Source organism: Vespa crabro, chromosome 8 (genome assembly GCF_910589235.1).
Source record: "Vespa crabro chromosome 8, iyVesCrab1.2, whole genome shotgun sequence".
Taxonomy (NCBI): Eukaryota; Metazoa; Arthropoda; class Insecta; order Hymenoptera; family Vespidae; genus Vespa; species Vespa crabro.
In genome coordinates this window covers 6,990,229-7,008,633 of record NC_060962.1, presented here as the reverse complement: position 1 = coordinate 7,008,633, position 18,405 = coordinate 6,990,229, and the positions used below count along the sequence as shown (strand labels likewise).

At 26.4% G+C, this 18,405-nt stretch overlaps 4 protein-coding genes across 9 annotated transcripts; 2 read left to right on the top strand and 2 right to left on the bottom strand.

Annotated features, from left to right (window-relative positions):
• The first annotated feature begins 305 nt into the window (after positions 1-305).
• Positions 306-2,962, top strand: LOC124425923 (ATP-binding cassette sub-family B member 10, mitochondrial). The gene is made up of 3 exons (XM_046967002.1): positions 306-1,180; positions 1,399-2,507; positions 2,592-2,962. The coding sequence occupies exons 1-3, from the start codon at positions 589-591 to the stop codon at positions 2,850-2,852; spliced, it is 1,962 nt and encodes a 653-aa protein (XP_046822958.1). The 5' UTR covers positions 306-588; the 3' UTR covers positions 2,853-2,962.
• A 300-nt stretch (positions 2,963-3,262) lies between these two features.
• On the bottom strand, positions 3,263-7,124 carry LOC124426382 (serine/threonine-protein phosphatase 4 regulatory subunit 2-like). 2 transcript variants are annotated; one of them, XR_006942715.1, is made up of 2 exons: positions 3,677-7,123; positions 3,263-3,506 (listed from the first exon to the last, which is right to left on the bottom strand). XR_006942715.1 is itself a non-coding variant. In XM_046968026.1 (2 exons), exons 1-2 carry the CDS (start codon positions 6,900-6,902, stop codon positions 4,839-4,841), a joined length of 1,962 nt encoding a protein of 653 aa, XP_046823982.1. In that variant the 5' UTR covers positions 6,903-7,124; the 3' UTR covers positions 3,263-4,838. The 2 variants fall into 2 exon arrangements, 1 of the variants encoding a protein (XP_046823982.1); XM_046968026.1 differs by having other exon boundaries at positions 3,263-5,905; positions 6,008-7,124.
• A 572-nt stretch (positions 7,125-7,696) lies between these two features.
• Positions 7,697-10,816, bottom strand: LOC124426383 (calcineurin subunit B type 2). Its single transcript, XM_046968027.1, has 6 exons — positions 10,800-10,816; positions 10,254-10,360; positions 9,992-10,031; positions 9,426-9,637; positions 9,095-9,304; positions 7,697-9,025 (listed from the first exon to the last, which is right to left on the bottom strand). The coding sequence occupies exons 2-6, from the start codon at positions 10,254-10,256 to the stop codon at positions 8,978-8,980; spliced, it is 513 nt and encodes a 170-aa protein (XP_046823983.1). The 5' UTR covers positions 10,257-10,360; positions 10,800-10,816; the 3' UTR covers positions 7,697-8,977.
• A 115-nt stretch (positions 10,817-10,931) lies between these two features.
• Positions 10,932-18,293, top strand: LOC124426381 (DENN domain-containing protein 1A). Of its 5 annotated transcripts, none has more exons than XM_046968021.1 (15): positions 10,932-11,322; positions 12,057-12,212; positions 12,351-12,488; positions 12,607-12,742; positions 12,868-12,921; positions 13,025-13,282; positions 13,358-13,459; positions 13,558-13,785; positions 14,024-14,200; positions 14,305-14,337; positions 14,485-14,539; positions 14,650-14,833; positions 14,969-15,098; positions 15,987-16,694; positions 16,996-18,293. In XM_046968021.1, exons 1-15 carry the CDS (start codon positions 11,306-11,308, stop codon positions 17,422-17,424), a joined length of 2,805 nt encoding a protein of 934 aa, XP_046823977.1. In that variant the 5' UTR covers positions 10,932-11,305; the 3' UTR covers positions 17,425-18,293. The 5 variants fall into 5 exon arrangements, with proteins under 5 accessions (XP_046823977.1, XP_046823979.1, XP_046823980.1 ...); XM_046968023.1 differs by having other exon boundaries at positions 13,558-13,798; positions 14,073-14,200; XM_046968024.1 differs by lacking the exon at positions 12,351-12,488.
• Positions 18,294-18,405: the final 112 nt, after the last annotated feature.

Here is an 18,405-nt window from a genome sequence, read left to right as displayed (position 1 = left end):
TCTCGAATATGTATTATTTTTTAATGAACATAAGCTATAGTAAAAAATAAATGTAATGTACCTGTGAATATATTATTCTGTATCTGTCTATAATTAGAAAAATATTAAATATATAATGTTAATTTAATATCAATGCAATATAATTATTTAATAAGAATATTTTAATGGTCTTTTTTTTAAAGCAATTCGCGTTATAATTTACGCGTAATTCATATTTTATTAATTATTTCCTATTGATTGTTATCAGTTATTGTTAAATAATAATTAAGTGAAATATTCTTTAAATAAAATGCGTATTTTTACTCATCACGTGTTAAAACAGCTGATCAATTGATTAGAATATCTTATCATTGAGTAACTCAACGACAAAAAGTACGTTCTTAATTATCATACGTATAATATTTATGCGTATACGTTTTAAGTAAAATGAATGCTTACGTAAAAATAGATAAAAATGAAGTTAAAATAATAGTAAAAATAGAAATTAATTTTAAGGTTATCTAATTTTCAAAGGAATCTTAAAATTCTTACTATAAATGACTATATGTGAAGTTACGTCGTCCAAGTTTTCAAGATAAATTCAAAGAGATGACCATTCTTTGCAAATTTCTTGCAGCTAATATTAATCATCACAAACTTACACATTTTTATACTCCTACATGGCAAAAGTATTTACATACGATTTGGACCTCATCAAAAAGTGTATCAAGAAAAACATGTCCTTTAACTGGTTTACGATGGCAAACAAGAAAATTTTTAAAAACGAATGTTCGAGATATCCCTACAAAAGAGATATTAAAAACAAAAAAAGAATCAGATCTTAAAAAATTGATTATTTTAGCGGCACCTGAAAAATGGAGGTTATTTGGTGCTATTGCTTTCTTAATAGTATCATCTAGTGTAACAATGGCAGTTCCTTTTAGCTTAGGAAAAGTAATTGATACCATTTATAATGTGAATGTAGAAAATATGACAGAAAAATTAAATCAATTATGTCTCGTGTTACTGGGGGTATTTATTATTGGTGCTTTCAGTAATTTTTGTCGTGTCTATCTAATGTCAACCACAGGCCATAAAATTACGTACGCTTTAAGGAAAAAAGCATACACAGCCATCCTCAGTCAAGAGACAGCATTGTTTGATATAAAAAGTACAGGAGAACTTGTTGGAAGATTAACTGGTAAACTTTTTACTTATGTATATATATATATATATATATATATATATATATATATATATATACTCTGTTTTTTATCTTTTTTTTTATTTCTTTATGTACATTTTATGGCATATAAAAAATACGCATTAGAAAATTATCCTTTTAATTACAACATTTTATTATTATCAATTACAACATAACATATCAGTTTATTTTGACATTTATCATGTTATTTACAGGAGATGCTCAATTAGTAAGTTCTGCAATTACTAGTAATGTATCAGATGGATTAAGATCTTTAATTATGACAACAAGTGGAATATCAATGATGTTCTATGTATCTCCACCGTTAGCTCTTGTTGGTTTATCAGTGGTACCTGTTGTTGCTGGTACAGCTATTATTTATGGACGTTTCTTAAAGAAAATCTCAAGAAATGTGCAAGATAGTTTGGCAGTATTAAATACAGAGGCAGAAGAAAAAATTAGTAACATAAGAATTGTCAAAGCTTATGCACAAGAGATTAAAGAAATTAAAAGATATAGTTCTAAATTGCAAGACGTTCTTAAATTATGTTATAAAGAAAGTTTATATAGAGGAATATTTTTTGGTATAACAGGTTTATCTGGAAATGTAATTGTATTATCTGTTCTTTATTATGGTGGAGTTATGGTATCTGATTCAACTATAACGATTGGAGATTTAAGTGCTTTTTTATTGTATGCGGCATATGTAGGAATATCACTGAGTGGATTATCTTCATTTTACAGTGAATTGAACAAAGCTTTGGGTGCAAGTTCACGTTTATTTGAATTAATTGACAGAAAACCAAAAATACCTATTCAAGGTGGTAAAATATTGGAAAACAAATTGACGGGTGATATTGTGTTTCAAAATGTAAACTTCTTTTATCCTACAAGGGAAAATTCACTTATTCTTCATGATTTCAATTTACATATACCGAAACATTCAATAACTGCTATTGTTGGCTCATCTGGCTCTGGAAAATCTACAATAGCTATGTTATTACTAAGACTTTATGATCCGTGTACAGGAAGAATATTATTGGATGATTATGATATCAAAGAGCTTGATTCAATTTGGGTAAAATCACAGATTGGTATAGTTCCTCAGGAACCAATTCTCTTTAGTGGTACTATAAAAGAAAATATTATGTATGGTACAGAAAATTTAATGGAACATGAAATGGAAGAAATTGCAAAAGAAGCATATGTCTTAGAATTTACACAGAAAATGAAGGACGGTTTAAATACTGTCATTGGAGAAAAAGGTATTACACTTAGTGGAGGTCAAAGGCAGAGAATTGCTATTGCAAGAGCTTTAATGAAGGTATAAACATTTTAAACTATCGTAAAACTGTGCATGAATATATTATATATAATCTAAAATAATATTTTTTATATATTCGTTTAGAAACCAACAATTTTAATTTTGGATGAAGCAACTAGTGCATTAGATGCTGAAAGTGAACATTTTGTTCAAAAAGCATTAGAACGTGCTACTCATGGAAAAACAGTACTCACTATAGCTCATAGACTCAGTACAATAAAAAATGCTGATAAAATTGTAGTGATAGACCAAGGAAAAGTTGTAGAAACAGGAACATATAACGATTTAATAAGTTTGGATCAGGGTTACTTTAAAAACTTGGTGAAACATCAAGCCTTCACATAAATTAAATTAAATTAGATTGACATGTAGATTTTAAAAGAAATTTTTTGCACATACTGTACATTTGTGTATATTTAATATATTATTTAACTGTCTCATAATAAAACTGAAGATAATAATAATAAAACAAAATATATACATTTATAAATTAGATGATGGGTGTTTGTTTATTTTTATTCATAAGGAAATATGAATCTAAGAAAAATATATGTTATTTACTTTTATCCACATCGGATGTTAAATAATATAAACTTCCTATAAAAATCTTACATGAATTATATTTTACATAATAATAAACATTAACAATAAAGGATGAAATACTGTAATATAATAAAGTGATACATATTCTGTTTTTTTTTTTTTTAAATTTAGTTTACAGGAGAGGGATGTAAGAATGAATCATGAAATCAATGTAAAGATGTATAATACCGTGTATTATTTCTTCTTACGTACAATGATCTATATGTCTAAAATTCTTGATGGTACCCAAGCCTTAAATATAATGCATGTAGTTGAAAATTTGCTGTTGTAGTATTATACAGAACAATATGGTTGAAGTCATTTTGATAAAAACATAGACTGGTTTTAATTTGTCTTTAATCTATAAGGCAGATGTTATAAATAATTCCATTTTGGTAATAATCCTCATGTATTTTGCTATAAAACAATATACACAGCTAATTTAAGTTATTCATGTTCTTATAATAATATTACTCTATATAACCTTTAAATTAATATGCCATAGTACGATATAATTACTGTATAATTTATCATCTTGTTATTTTATTTTATTTTTTTTTTTTCTTTTTTTTTTCTTTTTTTATTACCTCTTGTTTCCAGTCAAAGTTCAGTATACATATATGTCATTCAAACATATTTGGTTACATCGGTATATATGTACTGAACTTATATATATATACTTTCAAAGTTAGCTATATCCTTATATGAATATTTTAACCCATTTTTCCTTTATAAAAAAAAAAGCGTAGCAAGGCATGGAGAGAGCAATGATATCTTTCTAGTTATAAGAAATAATGCTTGTCCTTGCTATACTTTTTCTCTTGTAGCAAACACGCATAATAGAGACATTCATTCATTGATGATAATCAAAAGTCATATTGGAATCCATTCTGACCATCAATTATAGTTGTTATAATTCAAATATTTGTATCTCAGTCAACCTTTACCAAAGTCGGTCTTACAATGGAATTGTTGGATAGCTTTCCAAAATAATGTTAATTAAATACTTCGAAATATCGTTATTTTGAAAAATTCTATGTATTTCTCTGTATAAGACAACCTTGAAATCGTTTTTACGATCAAGGCTTGTATTAAAAAGATCTTATAAAGGCTACAGTCATATTTTTAACTAATTGTATGACTCAATCACAATTGGCTCATATAAATAAACGTACATATTCGTTACCTGCTATTTTAGTAGAAATTGGAACTATTAATAAGCCTTTATTTCTGTATTACAACAGTCATACATATTAGAAAAAAAATACGACCCTAACCTAAGCAAATATGTATCAACAGTATTTATATAAATCTACATTGAAATTTTTACAAAGTGCATTGAAATGTGTACCAATCCCTGATCATAAAACAAACTTTTAATATTATAATGTTTTAAGAAAAGGCAGTGTTATGTTATTTTCAATTTTCAAATCAATTTTTATACTCTTGCGTAAATATCAGAATGTGATCAAATATATCACAATTACAATTAATAAAGCAGCATATATGTTTAATGAATATATCCAAAAATAAAGTATTGAAAAATAATATACTGTTAAAAAGTTCAACAGAATTTTTTGAGAAGTAATGATAGATTAGAAATAATACTATTACTACTAAGGATACTGTAATATTTTTTTTTTTTTTCGTGCGCACGTTTATTTCTCGCATAAATTTCTGCTTTAATGGTTGTAGTTAAAATAGAAATGATTTGTGAAAAAAACCAATATTTATTTTATACAGTCTACATTAACTTTTGGCTAGCTCTATTGTTTCCTGCTCCATTGGTTCACCTTGAAATATTGATAATGATTCATCATCGTCTACATCCATCAATTCCATTGAACCACATTCATTTTTACACACAGTACTATCTACTACCAAAGAGTCATTTTCTTTTATTTTACAAGTAGTTTTTGTCTTATTACCTTCAATGTCTCCTAAATCATGATTCTTAATAGAAATAAATTTTTCCTTAATTGTTGATTGACAATTAATATTTGATGTATCATTTTTCACTTCTTCTATTATTTCCACAGGTGCTGAAGCATCATCTACTTTTCTTATATTAGGTTCAGGATCTTTAGGTTCTTCTATTATAGGAATTGGATCAGGTACTATGGATTTCATAACTTTGCTTTCATCTTCTAAAGTTTCCACTATTGTAACACCACTTTTGTCAGAATTCGAATTATTAATATTCTCTGTGACATCGCTGCCTTTCGAATCTGGATCTTCTATCACAGGTTTTACATCTTCTGTCGTTAATTCCGTAGCTTCAGTATTTTGTTTTGCATGTTCAGTATCTAAAGTTTCATTATTAGAAGTATCCATTGAGATTTCTTTAGAATCTTCCATGTTTTGTAATATTCCTGAAACCATAGCATTGCTTGTTAATAATGTGGTACTTGTACATTCTTCAGACGAGACTGCAACATCTGACTCCAATTCATAAGATTTTATAGATGTACATCTTATGTCTTCAGAATTAGTCATAGAACAAGAATTCTCAATACTTTTATTTTCTAAAGTTAATACTCTTCTACCATCTATGCTTTGTATATTTTCTTGAACATTTTCTTGTGCATCCGGAATATCAGACTCTGAATTTAATTCCTCATCCACTTTATCAATATCTGTTTTTAAAATATTTTCTTCTGCCGTGTTTGAAACCGTAGTATTATCAGTAGTTATAATTGTCTTCAATTCTGAGCTTGTTTTTAATTCTTCAGTTGTTGTCATTGAATTTGTTGGTTCATCCTCTGCATCCATGACCAACGTACCACTGTCTATTTTTTCTTTCACCTTAGGATCATCTAAACAGAATTTGGGTATTTTCGAGTCACCCAATGAAAAGTCCTTAGCTTGAAAAGTTGTTTGTAATTTTTTTGTAGAATCTGTGATATCACTATCCTCACCTTCTAAATCTAAACTTGGTTGTGAACTTGTATCTTCGTTCATAATAGCCTCTGGTACATCATTGACAATACCTGATGCTTCAGGAGTTATTATAGATACGTTTCGCATACCTGGACCAGTTGTTGAATCCTGTGGTTGAACTTCAAGGGTTATATTCGTGACAGTTGAAAATTCTGAGGAAGCTTCGATGAAATTAGACACCGCACCCTCTGATCTGGATGAGGATAAACCATTTTTTTCTTGATTTTCATCCGTTCCAAATACACTTTTTACTACTGTTACAGATGGTATAACAGTATGCAATAAAGATTCATCCTTTTCCACAGTATTTACAGTAATGGTTACCGTAGAACTACAACCTTTTTCCCAATATTCCATTTCAACATCTTGCGGTGGTAGTGTTATACATACAGGTGCAGATTCATCTACAGAGCCATTGACCATACTGTCCCCATTTTCACTGCGTCGTGCTATTGGACCAGGTTCTCTCGTTGATACTACCAATATGTTTTTCTCAATAGCACGCATGAACTTGTCTACACGATTATATTCTTTCCGTGGTGCAGTTAAAAGCTCACAGATCCGTTGAACGGTAAATGGTGCATTGGCAAACGATTCTAGTCGTTCCAGAAGATTGCTTTTCATCGTGTCATAATTAAAATGTTCAACATTGGGACAGGGTGCAAGTTCCAAAGTCGGACAGCTCTCGTAGAAGTCTGTCATTACGCGAGTAAGTTTTTCTCTAAAAAGTGTTTTTATCATTGACCACTGATAAACCGGATCACCTGTTTTGGCAACCCAACAAAGATAATCTTCCAATTCTCGCGGTATCTCAGTTGGTCGCATTTTCTGAAATTCGTCGAGAGCCTGTAATACCTCCTCCAAATTTTCCATCTTCCTCGCCTACAACACCCCTCCACCTCCTCCGTTCAACCAACAATCGAAATCAAGGATTTGCGTGAGTTACTTCCGAAAACCTTCTGTGAAACTTCTTACGAGAAACAACGAAAAACGCAAACACACCGGGTGCAAAACAGCAACAATGAAGGGGAGGACGGAGTAGTTACAGGAATACCAACTTACTAACAATATAATATTACTAGCATCTCCTATAAGCAAATATTTCAATGATTTATCAAAAATGATTACGTAATCGTGATTACGAATACTGATTGGATATTTTTTATAGGTGAATGAACAGTTTTAAAAATATTTAATAGCGCGTACGAGCTCGATTATTTTTTTAATTATTTATAATTTAAATATTTTGCTTCAATAGTTCAATATCTGTACGATGTATAATTTAAGAATAAAATTGATTATCCCTTTTTAATTCTTTGTTTGAAAACATCTTACAAATATAATTTATTTAATATTTAGAGAATTAATGTTTAAAGAATTCTGCGATTAATTTTTCATATCTATTTTAATAAAATCAATAATTTATATTACGCGCAAAATGTACGTTCTATTATCCTCACATAATCAATCTATTTTTAGTAGAAGCATAAACAATTTTATTTTTGAACATGTATGATTATATACACGAATTAATTGGAAGTGAAACATTTTTGTATTTAAAACATTTTCACGCATGTTATTTATATTGTAGATTTTATCGATTTAAAAAGTTCTCTTATCACAGTATTATTATTGAATTATATACTTATTTATATTCTCAGTTGATATAATCAGGATAAAAGATTTTGTACACTTTATTGAAATATTCTTAATATAAGTTTTGACAATATATTCAATAGCAATAAAAGATCAATACATCATATATTAGTAAAAGTGCACAACATATAGATATATAAATATAGTACGTATCATCTACAATCACATATGACGCAATGTTTTAGTAACACAGAGATTCGATCTGATATTTTTGTGATTCAATAAGATCATTTAATATATATATATATATATACACATATATATATATATATATATACACATATATATATATATATATGCGCGCGTGTGTGTGTGTGTATATAAATGTTTATAACGATATAACATTGTTATTTATAATATTTATAATTTTGTGTTATAAGTTATTCTTTAAGTACTCACTTAGTGAACAAAAATAATCCTATGATTGCGCGTTCGAAAGTCATAGAGGTCCCATTCATATTTCAGTCTTGACGCATATGGATCACATCTATGGTTCACAGTTACTATGATCTTTCTCTACAATGATTCAAAACATTGTCTATGTCTCTTTCAAACACACAATATTCCTCTATTGTTGCAATTTAATGAATAACTTATATAAACTTGAAGTACAATTTCTTTTATGTTCCTTACAATGTGATACTTTTTAAATGTAGTAGAATACACTTTGTTGAAGATTAAATTATGTCGAATTCGAAACACCTCTCTGTAATAAGTAGTGAAAGATTCTACAAAATTACATGGATATCCAACACTTCAATTACATCTCACAATGGAAGAACAATTAACATTAATGATATAAGTATATTTAGATATAAAAAAGCTGTTATTATCAGGAAGAAGTAATGCTAATTAAATAAAAGCATAAGTTATAATAGGATATAAATAATCTTTATGATTATTATGATGGTACTGTATTATTTTTGGTACCAAATAAATAAAAATTATAAATAAATAAAATATAAATAACAAAATATTAACTCGGGCCACAAAATTTTTATTGCACGTAATAATGTGCATAACTCTTAAAAATTAATCGTGTAATGATCTATTTAATATGTATACATATTGCATCATGGAAAAGATCATAGCAACAATAAAATTGCATGTAAGTTAATTTAGAATCATTGAAACTTATTTTTAATGTTCATGTAAATTAATCCTAGACAGATCTTAGTTAATTACAACTATCCAATAAATTTGTTATTAATAAGTGAATTTATGGAATCAAGCAGGAATTACCACATAAAGTTATTTTATATTTTCTTTTCTTTTCCTTTCTTTTTTTGCATTTAAACATCCACAACCATCTTTTTGTGAATGTCTGTATGACCGACAACCTAGAAAAATAATTTTATTGGCAATATGAATAAACAATGCTGATATGTTTACAACATGTAATTACTCACCGAACAAAATTCTTCAAAGCTTATTTTACCATCTTCATCTTTATCAGCAAATAATATAGTTTTGTCAACAATTTGCTGTAATTGTGTATCTTTTAAATTATTTCCTACCATCATTTTTAATACTTGAAACAATTCTCCATTACTTATAAAGCCATCTTTATCCATGTCATATATTCTGAATGCAAATTTTAGTTTACTTTCTTTGTCACCCTGTAGAATTGTGTGTGTGTATATATATATATATATATATATATATACACCCAAGGTCATATCAGAAAATAAATTATACATAATCAATGCCTTTTATTAGATAAATTTATCAAATGCTAACCTTAACACTAAACTGTGAAACACCATGAATAAATTCTTTGAAATCTACTTCACCATTGCCATCTGCATCAAAAATATCGATGACACGTTGAACTAAAGGATTTTGTTGTAACTCAGGTAAGGACATGAACTCATCAATACTAAGTGAACCACTGTTGTCCAAATCTAGCTTCCGAAAACGTTTTCCCAATCTTTTAATTTCATCCGCATCAACTAAGTCATTAAGCATATTTAATAAGAATATCATTAATTAAATTTTTATCTATTATATTAAAATTAATTTATATACCCTATATAAATATCTGTGGAATTATAATTAAATATATATAAGATTTCAAAATAAATGTGTGATATCTGCATTTATATTTGTACTATATGTCATTCATATTAATGTTTACAATAATGCTAATCATTTCTAAACAATTTAATATTTAATGAGATAAAGAAAAATATATAATAATAACAATGAAATCTTGAGTTTATTAAAAACTGTAAAAGCAAAATATCAGTATCAGAATATTAACATATGATATTAATATTAAAATTAAAGCAATATCACTGACTTACAGTTTGAGCACAATTCCATAGGCAGCGAACTTTCGTTACCCTAAAAAATAAACAATTCAAGTATATATTTAAAATACTACGAAATATTGTTATAAAAATATATATGGTAATAATATTTTTATAAAGATTATTTTTTTTTTCCTGCATAAAGAAGATGTTCATAAAGAAATATGAAAAATATATGTATATATTTGAATATATTAAATTAATCAAGAATATATTTGCAATAGTGATTATCTTAATATAAAATATATTTAATTACCATTATGAATATATAATATTTTTTATTTATTTCGTAAATATTTGTATGGGCAGTTAAAGTTGATTATTAAGAGCAGGTTAAACTGTATGGCAAACGACCAAAACTACCTAAAACCATAAAATAAAAAATATAGATAGCGATGTATCAAGATTTCGTTGTATTTAGAGAATAGAATGACATGAAACGCACTCTGTTAGGAAAAAAACTAAGAAATTCATTAAAAAAGAAGAACGATATTTGAATTACAAAATAAAATATATGATAACAATTATGTCAAATAAATGAATGACATTATCTTATTTTAAATTTACGTTATTTCGTGCATCGTATCTTCATGAGAGATTTATCGATAATTGTGATTGGTCGAAGATTTACAGCCTTGTTATATTTGCTCGTAAGTATATAATATAAATAAAAAGAATTATTTTTAACGTTTAACATTTAGATAATATTTTTTTCGAAATGTAATTATCTTCCTAAATGAAAATAAAATTATAAATGAAATTGAATTAAATGCATCAATGAAGAAGTGAAAATTATCCTTACACGTTCTTTTCATTGGTTTAGATAGATGACGCATCCTATAGCTAATGTTCTACTTGCGCACATTGAACTTTCGTCACATATTCTTTTTATGTATAGTATATTAAAAATCTGCAGAGCAGCTGTGTAGGAACTCGCAGCATATTCGTAGTAGTTCCCTTCTCTTCTGTATTTTACCACTAAAGGGAAAAAAGAAAAAAAAAAAAAAAAAAAAAAATGAAAAGTAAAATTATAATCCATTGAATTTTCAAAATTATTTCTAAGATTATTTGATATTCGAAAGTTTTACGTATTTGAGACAGCATATATCCCGCACATATAGTTCAAGTTTCAACACAACTTATGATTAATCAAAAAAGTATCTGTGTAAATAGTGACAAGCTGATAGTGAGCTGCGTTCGTGATAGTGATAAAAAGTTCACGTGAATGGAATATATTACTGTCATGTAGTACAATGACGTATAAACGTCAGGAATATACAAAATACTTATTTTTTTTTAACTATTATCATGGGATCCAGATTAAGGTAATTCTAAGATTTTTATTATTTACATTATATTCTATTATTAGTATATAGTATCATAGATAAGAATCTATCATTTATAATAGTGTATACACTAGTATATAATAAATATTTTTTTTATCTGTAAGTTAAGATCGTTAACTTACAGATAAAAAATTCTGTATGTTTGTATTAGAATCTAACTAGAAAATGTATATTATTCTTACTTTTATATATATGTGTGTGTGTGTGTGTGCGTGTGTGTGCGCGCGTATGTGTGTGTGTGTGTGTCTATATATATATATATATAAAATTACACAAAGTATAAAGTTTAAATTTTATTTCTAAATAGATAGATAGTATTATTATTTTAGATATTCTACAGACAGATGGTGGAAATAAATCTATTGATATCACAATTGTTTAACTAATACCTTAGTTTTTTTTTCTTTTTTTTTTTTTTTTTTTTAATATATATATATGCATTTAAAATGTAGATCAAGTCGATTGATCGATATAATAAAAATATTTGTTAACTAAGTAGTAATATAGTTTTAACAAGATTTTTTTTATAAAAAATATTTTATGCTTTATAAAATATATATTTAAGTTTGATTCGAATTAAAATGAAGATAAACAAAACAAAAAAGAATTAAATAGCTATACTTTGTTCAATATTTATTTATATGCATTATTCAGTCATCTTTTTTTTATATCTTAACGTTACATTATATATAACATTCATAACATGTTTTCAGGGAGGATGTTAAGCAGCTATTTGAATGTTTTTGTGAAATTGCTGCACCAGTTAGCAACAAACAAGCTTGGATTCTTCAAAAATATCCAAGTTCTTTTTCAGATGAAGAGATCTTGAAATCAGTCCCTAAATTTGCGTATCCTTGTGAGATAGAAAAGTAATGTATATGTATATATATATATTTTTTTTGTTTTTGTCTATGCGTGTGTTTACATATCAATTATTGAAAAATATATTTTTTTTGAATTGTAATATAATAATATTGATTCTCAATGTTAACTGTTATTGTTCTTAGTTTACTGGTACAGCACTTCTCATTTGTGCTTACTAGTATAGATTCAAAATGGACCTTTGGTTTTTGTCGGCATGATCCAAAAACAGAGACCGCATTAGTGGTCCTGAGTGCATTACCATGGCATGAAACATTTTATAAGTTAGTATTTCATATTTAGAAAAAAATATATATATAAGTATTATATGTGTTATTTTGTAACATGTAGCCTTATTTAATATTTATATTTTTTTTAAATAATATGTTTTTATATACTTAGATTATTGAATCATATTGCATCTTTAACAAATAATGGAAGTGGAGAAGATCTTTGGAAATTTCTTGAGAAGGTACACAGCTGTGGTGTTCCAATACCTGGAAATTCAATATCTATACCAATACCAAGTCTTAATTCTGTAAGTTATACAAACTTATAAATTGCAAATTAATTATTGATAATTTTGAATTTATATTTCATACAAAATGTTAAAAATTATAAAAAAAAAAACAGAATTTAAAAATATTATACATTTATTTTCAGAATTTTGTTTGCCAAAGTCCTAAGCAATTTCAATTACCCAGTATTCCAGAAAATGTGAGCAATTATTAATGTAAATTAGAAAAAAATTAAAAATATATCTAGATAATAAATATACTAATATATAACGAAGAAGCTACATAATTTTATATATTTACAGAGAAATTTGACAGAATATTACAGTGCTGTTGATGCTCATAATATGATGGTAGTATTCGCATCTATGCTATATGAACGACGCATTATTTTTACTTCTAAACGTTTGTCAAGGTTAAGTGCATGTGTACAAGCATGCAATGCTTTAATTTATCCAATGATTTGGCAGCATATATATATCCCAGTACTTCCATTATCTTTAATGGATTATTTATTAGCACCAATGCCATTTCTGATAGGTGTACCTGCTCCAACACTTCAGGTAACTATTACTTTGTTACATTTATTTTATATTGAAAAAGATTTTAATAAAAATCTTTGATAATTTTTTTTCCAGAGAGTTCACAAAAGTGATTTAGGTGAAGTAGTTATTTTAGATGCTGATAACAATACCATTGAGTCTCCTTTTCAAGATTTGGAATCTTTACCTCAAGATGTAGTGTGTATACATACTTATTTATGTATCTTGAATAATGAATGTATTCACAGGAATTATAGTTCATTTTTAAAAATAAATAAAAAGTTTTTTTATTCCAGGTAACAAATTTAAAAAAAGCATTACGCAATAGACCTGCCTTACTTGGGGATGGAGTGTCTAGGGCATTTTTACGAGCATTAGTACAACTGACTGCAGGATATAGAGAAGCATTAACTTTGCAACAAGGAGAACGTATAACATTTGATCAAAATGCATTTGTAGAAAGTAGACCATCTTCAATGCAACCTTTTCTACGAAAAATGTTAGAACTTCAAATCTTTCAACAAGTATGTGTAACTTGTAAGTTTTTTACTAACAAATTTGCAAATGCTGGATCATAACACTTTTCAAAATTATTTGCATATTTTGATGTATTAACTGTATGACAAGGTATTGATTTAGGAACAAAAAATATATTTTTTATAATGTATATATATATTTATTTATTTATTTTGTTTTTAATTACTTTATGTATTATAAAGATATCAATATTGATAAAATCAAATATATATATATATATTTTAGTTTATAGAAGAAAGATTAAATATGCTCAATTCTGGACTTGGCTTCTCAGATGAATTTGAGATGGAAGCATGCAGTTATTCAGTCAAGTCTAGCAATAAATTTATGCAACAATATAGAGAATGGACTTATGCTATGCGGAAAGAAAGTTCAGCATTTTTCCGGAGCGTGAAGGATAAAGTGAGTCATTTAAAAAACACAATTTTATAACTTTGTTTTCGTTATTGTACTATGTATTAATTGATAAGTAAAAGTTCCAATAAAATTTACTTAATTAATCGTAGGCAAATCCAGCAGTAAAATATGCAGTTAAATCTGTAAGTTCAAAGAATCTTTACACAAAAATATATTTAATGATAGTAATAGTAGAGAAAATAATTTTTTTCTTTTTTTTTTTTTTTTTTTTTTTAATTAGAGCGAAATATAGACAAAACAAAATATACTTAGATAAAAATTAATTACAGGTTAAAGATAGAGGGAAAGATATGAAGACAGCATACAAAGGATTGAAATGGAAAGGTGAGTTATTTATTTATTTCTTATTTCATTCGTATAAATGATGGCTTAAAGTCATATATATCTTTATCTATATTATTAATAAATAATTATTTTTAAATATTTTAATATAGGACGATCAAATAGAAGTGAAAATAGTATGAGATTTCATCAACCAAGATCTGCACCCAGTTCGCCTACTCTAGATAGAAATCCTATTGGATTTACAGCACCACCTAAATCTCCCAATGGATTTACTGCTACGACTAGTTATCGAAAGGAATTACGTTTACGCAATAGCAATTTTACAGATCCGAGGTAAAAGATCTATTTTTTCATTAATATGATATCGTTAATAGATAAATAATTATGATAAAAATATGTAATGTTTTGCAAAAATATTATATTATATTTTTGTTGTACCAGAAATGTGTGCTTTATTTATCCTAACAGAAAACAATACTCACCATTAAGTCCAAGTTCTCCTGATGAGTCAGAATCACCACCAGAACGTATAAATATAGATCTTATGCATGAACTTCGGGATGTAATATTTCCAAATATACCACCTGTGGATAGAACTGTAAGTAATTTATTAAATATTATTTGTTTCATTTAATGAAAAAATAATTGAGAAGTTATAAAATATATCAATTATAATTTAAGATTAAACTTTATTCAAGTAACAACAATTACTATCTTTCATGTTGATTTTTAAGAAAATATAAAAATATATATATATATATTTACTATCAGTTTAAGCACATTTAATGAAAAATGATACAGGTAATAGCATGATGTATGTGCATGACAATATATGTCAATTATTCTTTTTTTTTTTTTTTTTATATATATATAAAAATGAATCAAAGTATAAATTAGAATATATTAGATTTCTTTTTTTGAATAAATATATTATATATAATTTATATTTTATTTATCATTCAATTATTTTTTATTTAACTATTCATAGGTGAATCATTGATTATACATATTTATAAAACTTCTTATGCTTCTATGTGAATGTCAAATATTAATGTATATTTGTTATTTATTTGTTCGTAAAATTGTTTTGCTATTGTGATGTGCTAAATGTTATCATTATATGTGATCAATACATTCTTCATAAAAATAAAATTGGCACGATTCAACTATTACAAAAATGTTAAAGATCATTATTATATTAGTGCTCATAAAAATACGCATGTGCGACATAGATATATCTTAATTATTCCCTTAAATAATTTTCAAAATTTGTATTACGTTTTTGTAAAAATGGTGCTATTACTGAGAGCTACATGAAGACACATTTTTAAAACAATTTATAATTTAATGCATGCAATAGCATGAAATCTTGTAAATGTATATATGAAAGAAATGAATTATAAACATCTTCTTTTTTAATTTTAATTTCATTTAGTATAGATTTATATTCATTAAAAATAAAAGTGTCTCATGCACCACCTTTCAGTTGAAGCCAGTACGCAGTTTAGACAGCTTGAGATCTGCATGGAGTGGGCATTCACGACATGGCCCCCTACCTCGTACTGTTGTCAGAAACATTCATGAAATATCCCCTCCAAAAAGTACTTCATCTTGCATCCAACCAACATCCATCATGAATAGTACAGTTGAACAATGTAATACTTCAATGGAAGCATTACAGATAAATCTAAACAAATCTTTTAATAATGATTCATTGTCTGCTAAATCAAACAGAATTACTTCTGAAACAGATTCAGAAGCATGTCTCATACATACTTCATCCTCTGTACATGGATTATCTGCACAGTCTAATTTTTTACGTGATTTATATACATGCAATGAATGGATTACTCCTGCTATCAATGTTCCTCATTACTTACAAAACGACATTAAACACCAAAAATCACAGTCCAAAGTTCATTCGCAGAACGTAACTAAACATGATTATAAAAATATTTTTACAAATATTGATTCAATATTGAAAAAACAAAATGACAATGTAAGTGATAATTGCATTTTAACTACTAATTCTTTTCAAGAAACTGAGGATGATCCTTTTGATACAAGCAAAGTGTTTATTCCCTCCTATTTACAAAAACCATTGTTTCATTCCACAAATCCATCTTTGTCTACTAATTCTGACATACCAATCCATCCTGTAAGTACTACTACATCCTGTTCTGCACAAGTTAAGGTAAACATCATAGTTCATTGTTGTTATTATTTATATATATAATTTTCTTCATTTAATTTAAAAGTAGTACTTACATTTTATATTATAATTATATAATTATAAAATGTAAGTAAAGTAAAATTTTTTTAAATTTACAATTTTCATTATTTGTATTTTTAAAAATTGTTATGCAAGAACTAAATTGTATATAGATACATTGCATTAATATTTTGTATGATTGATGTAAATGGATATATAATTGGAAATATGATTTGTACTTCTGTCATTTATGTTAATTTTTGTTGTTTTTTTTTTGTTACAGAGTTCGCCAGAAGTGCCAGATTTAATCAGATTAGATTCTACAAATAGCAATGATGATTTTGACCCATTACTTTCTAAATCTTCAGTATTTTCCAATACAAAACAAATGACACAGTCCCTACATATTCCAGAAATGGGTGAAGGTCTTAGTAATCCTTTATATCCATATTTTCAACCTTTACACAGTGCAAAAGATATACAACATTCGCATAAACCTTCTGATAGTGTTGGTGATTTGGATCTATTACAAGCATATGGTTTAGATTTTGATAAATTTAGTGTAACTAACGGTGCATCGCCAACAAAAAGTTCAGTAGCATCTACACAAAATGCACCTGGAAACAGTATTAAAAATATGGATAATGCTTTTAGCTTATCGCTCGGCACATCTACAGTTAAATCACAAAATAATTGGACAAAATTTGAATAGATAAAAAAAATTAGAAATCGCATATCGTAATTGTATATATCGGTTTTTGTTATTTATCACTATATATCTGCAGCATAACTTGTATATTTTCTTTTGAAGATAATTGAATGCAGCAAATGTTCATAATAATATTATATTGGAACATAGAATATTGTTACTTTCATTGATAGAAAGTGTATCGTTCCTATCCTGATGCACAATTATGAATTTAATATAACTGTTTATATTTAAAATTTCTTGTAATCTAATTATTTACAAAACATACTTATTTGTACATAATTATTAAATTTTATTATTATTATTATTATTATTATTTTCCTGTTATCTACAATTAAATCATTTTTATTATGTACATATTTCATTCTAATAAGTATCCCTCAAGAGTTTTAATCTAAAAGTATTATAGATAAAATCAGCTCAGGGAAACAAGCATTGTAAAGCAGATTCACATACATCAATTTAAAGTTTGGATTTTATACCATAATTAAAAAATCATTGAAATTATCCAATTCATATTTTAAGATTTATTCTAAACAAGTGATTTATAGTAATACAATAATTTAATCATTTAAAACATATAGTAAAATAAAGATGTTATACATATACAGGAAGGATAATTTTACATACCTATAATATACATACCTATATGTTGCATGAGAAAAATTTGTTATTTTATAGGTAAATATTACGATGATTTAATTACTCAATTGTAGTGTAAATGTTATGTAGCTCCTTAAGGGTATCATTTTAATTGTAAATGTATTATTTAATAAGCACATTATAAGCTAACTGCAGATATTAGTATAGCAGATATTGATATAGAAATGTATCAAATAGAACAAATTAAATTTAGTAAATTTTATTACTTAGATTCCTTGTTAGATTTTCATTATAACAATTTTAATAATTGTTATACATTATTATTGGTAATGTTTTACGAATAAAAAAAATATAAAAAAAAGTAAAAAAAAAAAAAAAAAG

What these genes read in the sequence shown, in the direction of transcription:
- LOC124425923 (XM_046967002.1), top strand. Translation starts at nt 589, where the DNA reads ATGACCATTCTTTGCAAATTTCTTGCAGCTAATATTAATCATCACAAA. An exon ending in ACTTGTTGGAAGATTAACTG is followed by an intron (nt 1,181 to 1,398) that starts GTAAACTTTTTA and finishes TGTTATTTACAG; the next exon opens with GAGATGCTCAATTAGTAAGT. An exon ending in TTGCAAGAGCTTTAATGAAG is followed by an intron (nt 2,508 to 2,591) that starts GTATAAACATTT and finishes ATATTCGTTTAG; the next exon opens with AAACCAACAATTTTAATTTT.
- LOC124426382 (XM_046968026.1), bottom strand. Translation starts at nt 6,902, where the DNA reads ATGGAAAATTTGGAGGAGGTATTACAGGCTCTCGACGAATTTCAGAAA. An exon ending in ACCAAGTTTAGATTTAGAAG is followed by an intron (nt 5,906 to 6,007) that starts GTGAGGATAGTG and finishes AATTCTGTTTAG; the next exon opens with ATGATCCTAAGGTGAAAGAA.
- LOC124426383 (XM_046968027.1), bottom strand. An exon ending in TATGGAATTGTGCTCAAACT is followed by an intron (nt 9,638 to 9,991) that starts GTAAGTCAGTGA and finishes TTAATGACTTAG; the next exon opens with TTGATGCGGATGAAATTAAA. An exon ending in TTTCACAGTTTAGTGTTAAG is followed by an intron (nt 9,305 to 9,425) that starts GTTAGCATTTGA and finishes ACAATTCTACAG; the next exon opens with GGTGACAAAGAAAGTAAACT.
- LOC124426381 (XM_046968021.1), top strand. An exon ending in CAATACCAAGTCTTAATTCT is followed by an intron (nt 12,743 to 12,867) that starts GTAAGTTATACA and finishes ATTTATTTTCAG; the next exon opens with AATTTTGTTTGCCAAAGTCC. An exon ending in AACTTCAAATCTTTCAACAA is followed by an intron (nt 13,786 to 14,023) that starts GTATGTGTAACT and finishes TATATATTTTAG; the next exon opens with TTTATAGAAGAAAGATTAAA.